This window comes from Motacilla alba, chromosome 18, assembly GCF_015832195.1.
Source record: "Motacilla alba alba isolate MOTALB_02 chromosome 18, Motacilla_alba_V1.0_pri, whole genome shotgun sequence".
Taxonomy (NCBI): Eukaryota; Metazoa; Chordata; class Aves; order Passeriformes; family Motacillidae; genus Motacilla; species Motacilla alba.
In genome coordinates, this window is record NC_052033.1 from 9,840,775 (window position 1) to 9,846,774 (window position 6,000).

General features: G+C 52.7%; 1 protein-coding gene across 1 annotated transcript in view; it reads left to right on the forward strand.

Annotated features, from left to right (window-relative positions):
- MAP2K6 (mitogen-activated protein kinase kinase 6) overlaps positions 1-4,081 on the forward strand; it is a 48,767-nt gene extending 44,686 nt beyond the window's left edge. Inside the window, exons 11-12 of the mRNA XM_038157233.1 lie at positions 448-493; positions 3,594-4,081. Coding sequence (XP_038013161.1) covers positions 448-493; positions 3,594-3,671 — 124 coding nt within the window. The 3' untranslated portion in view covers positions 3,672-4,081. The remainder of the gene's footprint in view (positions 1-447; positions 494-3,593) is intronic.
- The last annotated feature ends 1,919 nt before the right edge of the window (positions 4,082-6,000 follow it).

Below are 6,000 nucleotides of genomic sequence, written 5' to 3' on the forward strand. Positions count from 1 at the left end.
TCTGTTGTAGGAGAGGAGAAAAAAAGGATGTCCCATGGAACCGTCCCCGCTGATAACAGCGCGGCGATAAACAAACAGTTGGACACGTGCTCTGCAGCCACTCAGTCACTGCTCCCAGGCAGAGCTCGGAGGCTCAGTCCCTTCCCTGAGTCACTGGCCTGTTGGAGAGCACCCAGACTCCCAGTTGTACCTGGCCCCCAGCAAGAGGCAGTGTTTGAAGTGGTGGTTTTGGTGGCTCCAGGTCTCGTGGTGGACCCAGCGCTGCTGGCTGTCCCTGTCCTCAAGGCCTGAGTTGTTTCCTCAGCTTGGAGGAGCAGCTGAACTTATTCTGCAGAGTCTTTAAACCTTACTTTTGTCATGGTATAATTTTATGGCCTTACTTCAATTGGAGAGAGAATGTAAATTCTAATTTTTTCTTCTTTTTTTTTTTTTCCCCCCCAATTAAAGCTTGAAGAAGAATTCCAAAGAACGGCCAACATACCCAGAGCTTATGGTGAGTGTGGCTGCATCAAGCAGTGTGTCCAGAGCTGGAAAGGGTCACAGTCAGGTGCTGAAGGCAGAGATTCCAATAGTGATGGTGTTTTGGGCTGCTTTACGTCTCTTTTTTCATACCAGATGGGAGAGTTGTGACAGTTCAGAGTCCTAGGAGGGTGGCTGCAAAGCAGAGATGCTCTTTGAAATCTCAGCCAGGTGCTTTTCCACCTTTTTTGGAAATCAAGGGAAAAAATACATGTTGAAGCAGGTCATGGACAAGCATGAGGCTGTGAAGAATCAGTGAGGCTCAAATCCTCCTCTGGCGTTCGTGTGATCAGTTCAGACACCTCGGTGTGCCCCAGGTGCTCCACAAGAGCTGCAGGAGCCCAGTGGCCAACGGGGCTTTGCTGCCCTGCTGCTTTGGAGAGGAGGATTTTTGGCCAGAATAATTCCTGGATGTTGGGGACAGGGACGAGTCTGTGACTAATAATTCCAGTTATTGAATTTCATCTGCTGCCTAGAGACTGTTTACTGGGAGGGATAACTGAGGAGTAACCAAGGAGGAAAATGCCACTAAGGGCTGGTGACAGGGGAGATGCAGGGCACTGCTCTGTGCCCAGCCAGAGCTCTGGGCTGCAGCTGGCAAGAAGAGATTTTTCTGCTTGGGCTCCACAGCTTCATGGCCCCTCTCTCTCCCCTCACTTTGTGGTATTGATCCTGGTGCTCCTAAAAGCTGGCAAAAAGCAGGAGAGCTCAGGAAGCTGGTACTTCACTCCTGCAGACATTTAATCCATTTTTAACTCTCACACAATTCACAGCTTTCTAAAGGCAGGAAGGTGCCTAAATTTGTTCTTTCTGAAGATCCTGACCCTGCATTCCCACCCCTGTCCAGTCTCAGTGTCAAGATCACCTGGATTGAGGGTGGGAACTGCTGAGGGATTGCCTTAGGCACTCCTATTCCCCACCCCACAATTTTTGGGATATACATTCTGCCGCCAGAGGGTCAGACCCGTCACCACCTCACACCTTCTGCTCAGAGGTGAGAAGGTGCAGGTTTGAGGAGATTGTTACCTGCAGGTCATGCTGGAAATCCACCACCCTGAGCTGCAAGCAGTGAATAATTCCCGTGGCATTTGGTGCTGGGCCCTGTAACGCAACTGAACTATAAATAGATCTGATTGACACACAGCTTGCCCCCAGACTGGTTTCAAACAAAGAGAGGCCTGAGATTTATGGCTTTTTAAAAAAAAAAAAAAAACAACTTTATTTTTTTGGGGGCTATATAATTGAATAAATCCATCTGTATATTTTAAGCAAACTTCTGAACTTTGCCAAATGGCCTTTTATCAAGAAAGGTTCACCCAAGCAGCTCCATCTGCTGCAGCATTAATACCCATTGGCAAGGGAGTGCATTTCTATTGAATTAGGTTCTTGGATCACCCCTGCAGAGTACCTCAATGCTGTGGTATTTTATGGCTGACAGGGATGTTGTGAGGTCCTGTGGTTGAGGGTTGCTGTTCTGTTGGGGTTTTTTCCTCTCTCTTACAGCATTAACTTGTGGTGCTGGATTGGACTTGTCATCTAGACCAAGACTGCTCCCTTGCTTTCCTGTGGAATTGAGGTTTCTCATGGAAAATGTGACTCTGTGCTATCTTGAGCATCAGGAAAGCTGATAGGGCTGCTTAATTTCATTTAAAAACCCCCTTCCCCAGGTGAAGTGGAGCGTGAAACTGCTGCAGGAGCAGTGGTCTGCACACCCTGCCAGGCACGGGGCTCTGTGCCAGGCTCAGGGCTTGCCTTCCCTGGGGCACGGGGCTGGAGGGCATTGCTGCCACCCCTGGCACGTGTTTGGGTGCTTCCAGGCTGTGGTGGCTTGCTTTGGGTGTCACTTCAGTGGGGTGTGAAAGCAGGGATAATAACAAGACGTTGGGGTCACCCCAGAGTTATTCAGGACACTTCAGTTCCTGTGACTGTCTGACCTAGGCAGACCTTAAGTTTTGCCTGGATCTTTGCCTCAGCCCATTCCAGCCCTGTTTCCCACATAATTGTGCTTCCTCTTCCTTACTGGTGTGCCTTTGGATGGCTTCCCAGCCACTCTGAGCTGCCTCATCCTATTCCCTGGGTGACTTTCCACTCAAGCCCACCTTGAAAAATCTCTTTCCTTTGCTCTTCTTCTCCCTCCACTTGGCCGCTGCCAAGAAGCAGCCACTGCTCAGGAGCTGAGCTGAGGGGCAGCTTGGAAAAACCCTGGAAACCCCAAATTACCTTTAAAAATCCTACTGGAAATGAGAGGGTTGGAAATGAAACCCTTGTACAGAGCAGAGATCACTGTGAGCCCTGCAGGGCTCTGCCTTTTGGTTCTCTCTGACACCCTCCACACAAATAAATCCAATTATCTGCCAGGACAGTGGGTGTCCGACAGGATTTTGGGGGTTTTCAGGTGGGGTCTCAGCTTGGTGTGTTGCTGAACCAGCCAAACCGAATTGCTGGTGCTGGTGGAGAGGGGTTTTGTTGCTGTGGGGGGATTTGGTTGTGTTTTTCCTCCTCACCCGTATTTTTCCATTGGTGCTGAAATGTCAGCAGGGTTTTCTGGCAGGCTGTTCTCCCCGTGTTGGTCAGGATGAGGCAGTTCAGCACACAAGTGGGGATGGCTTTGCTGTGTGGTGGCTGGGCTGCAGGAGCCTCTCCTGCTGCGAGGAGGGGCAGTTCAGGGAGGAATTGAGGCTCAGGAGTCACCGGAGGGTGAACGCACAGCTAGGGCTGAGGGAACACCGCTGCAGCCAGCAAGATTGCCCTGCTCCGGCTGGATGGGTGGCCACGGTCTGGGGGGTGTTCTGGGGCACATGGAGAAGGTTTTCTAAGCTTTCCCCTTGCCTCCAGAGCTGCCCACTCAGCCCTGCCAGCCAGGGCAGGGTTTGGGGGGAATCCAGTGGGGCACCACAATTTCATGGAGCAGCCCTTGTGCTCCCTGACTTGCCTCAGCTGTAGGAGCCCAATATTACGATGCTAAGGAGAAAACCTTCTTCACTGTCTAGAGGATTGCCTGAAAAGCTTTTTTTTTGCTCAGCCTGGCGAATAATAAACTTTGCTGTTTTTTTTTTCTCTCTTTGCTTCCCCAGCAACATCCTTTCTTCACCCTGCACGAATCCAAAGAGACAGACGTCGCCTCTTTTGTCAAGCTCATCCTGGGAGACTGAGAACTGGACTTGGGAAAGAATTGCCCTTCTGTGGACTGGTGGGTGCAGGGGAGGGGCACGTGGCAGGCCTTGTCATGGAAGCACCAACAGAAAGTGGCCGTGTTTTGTTTTGGTTTGTTTGGTTTGGTTTTATTCTGAGAAACCCCCGCCTCGCCCGAGTTTTTTTTAAAGGGTTCTTTGGTATCCATAGTGACATAGAACGAGCTGGTTAGTGGAATGAATTTCAATGAGGTTGGTAACCTTAAAACAAAAAAACAAAACAACAACAAAAAAAGTTTTCTTTGAATGAGTGATTTACATATTTAATGACAGTCGAGGTTCCTCTTCCTAACTTGCTCCTCATCCCCCTTCCCTTCCCCTTGAACCAGAATTTGCTTTGTCATGGTAATAGGTGCTATGGTAGTCATGAAGTTGTATGTAGATTTATATTTTGTCCCTTCCATTATTTTAATATTTATGTTAAGTGCTTGATGGAATAGATTTCTGTTTTATATGAGGATGAGTGCGTGGTGATGATGATGATGATGATGATGATGATGATGATGATGCAAAATGAGGCCACAGCAAGCAGCACTTGTAGGGCTTTGCTGGGGAAAAGTGTCCAAGGAGAGGAGAGAGGAGAGGAGAAGTGTCCCTGTTGTGGAATATATTTAATCTGCATCATAAAAAGAATTGATAAGCAAGACTTGCAGCTCAGCTGCTCGAGCTGTGCCAGCGAGGGAGGCCCTGGTGTCCCCTGTGTCACCTCTTCTCTGGACACCACGTGCGAGTCCAGCTGGTGCTTCTTGGGCTGGGCCAGCCCATCGCACCCCCTGCCCTGCTGGAGAGGCAGGCTGGGAGCTCTGGGAGTCATGGGACAGTGTCTGGGACAGTGTCTGGGACAAAGGCCCGGAGGGAAGGAAGGAGGTGCTCAGAGAAGTTGCACAAGGAAGAGGAGGAGGCTGCCCTGGGCAGTGCCCGCCTGCCCAGCAGCGTTGCAGTGCCCGAGGCTCCCTTGGGCTGGGGATGAGCTGCTTTGGGCCTCAGTGGGAGCTCCTCTTTCCTCCTGGGGGTGAGCCAGGATCACAGCATGCACGGCGTGACGCTCCTGAAAAATGGCATGGTTTAGTGCTGGTTCCCAGGGCTCCTGGCACAGCGATCCCTCTGTGCTTGCCCACGGGCTCTGGGAGTGCCAGCGCTGCCAGGAGCCTGTGCTGGCATGCGGATTGGGCTGTGCCCAGCCCCAGCTGGGCTGCTGCAGGCAGCCAGCAGCACTGGGCTGCACGTGGAGCTGCAGCCTGGGAAACCACGCAGGGACACCACAGCCCAGAGCTCCTCGCTGCTGGCCAGGTCCCTGGGGACAAGCTGCGAGCCAGGGGCAGCAGAAGGGGGCTGGTGAGGTGGGAGAGGAGCTGGAGATCCTTCTGCCCTGGGGTCAGTCACTGTCTGGAGCAGGGGGCACTGTGAGTGTTGCTGAGCCCGGAGTGGCTCCACGTTAACTCTGGCTTGAGCCACAGCTGCCCAGCTGCCTGAGCTGCTCTGCCTTTGCCCTGGCTCCTTCCCCCAGCCCTGAGTGGGGCCTGCCTGTGCATCCTGGGGGGCTGCACAAGTGCCTCGTGCCCCTGCACGTGCTTCCGTCCCCACCCCTGGCTTGGGCACAGCCCCTCGGAGCCAGGTCTGACCAGAAACACGCCCTGCCCTGCAGTGCTGACCCTGTGCACAATGTCACTGAACCTGTGCAGGTGTCACTGAACCTGTGCAGGTGTCACTGAACCTGTGCACAATGTCACTGAACCTGTGCAGGTGTCACTGAACCTGTGCAGGTGTCACTGAACCTGTGCACACTGTCATTGAACCTGTGCACAATGTCACTGAACCTGTGCAGGTGTCACTGAACCTGTGCAGGTGTCACTGAACCTGTGCACAGTGTCATTGAACCTGTGCACAGTGTCACTGAACCTGTGCACAATGTCACTGAACCTGTGCAGGTGTCACTGAACCTGTGCACACTGCCATTGAACCCTGCCCTGCAGTGCTGAACCTGTGCAGGATGTCACTGACCCTATGCAGGTGTCACTGACCCTGTGCAGGTGCCACTGACCCTGTGCAGGTGTCACTGGCCCTGTGCAGGTGTCACTGACCCTGTGCAGGTGTCACTCACCCTGTGCAGGTGTCACTGGCCCTGTGCAGGTGTCACTGGACGTGTGCAGGATGTCACTCACCCTGTGCAGGTGTCACTGACCCTGTGCAGGTGCCACTGACCCTGTGCAGGTGTCACTGGCCCTGTGCAGGTGTCACTGGACGTGTGCAGGTGTCACTGGACGTGTGCAGGTGTCACTGGCCCTGCTCT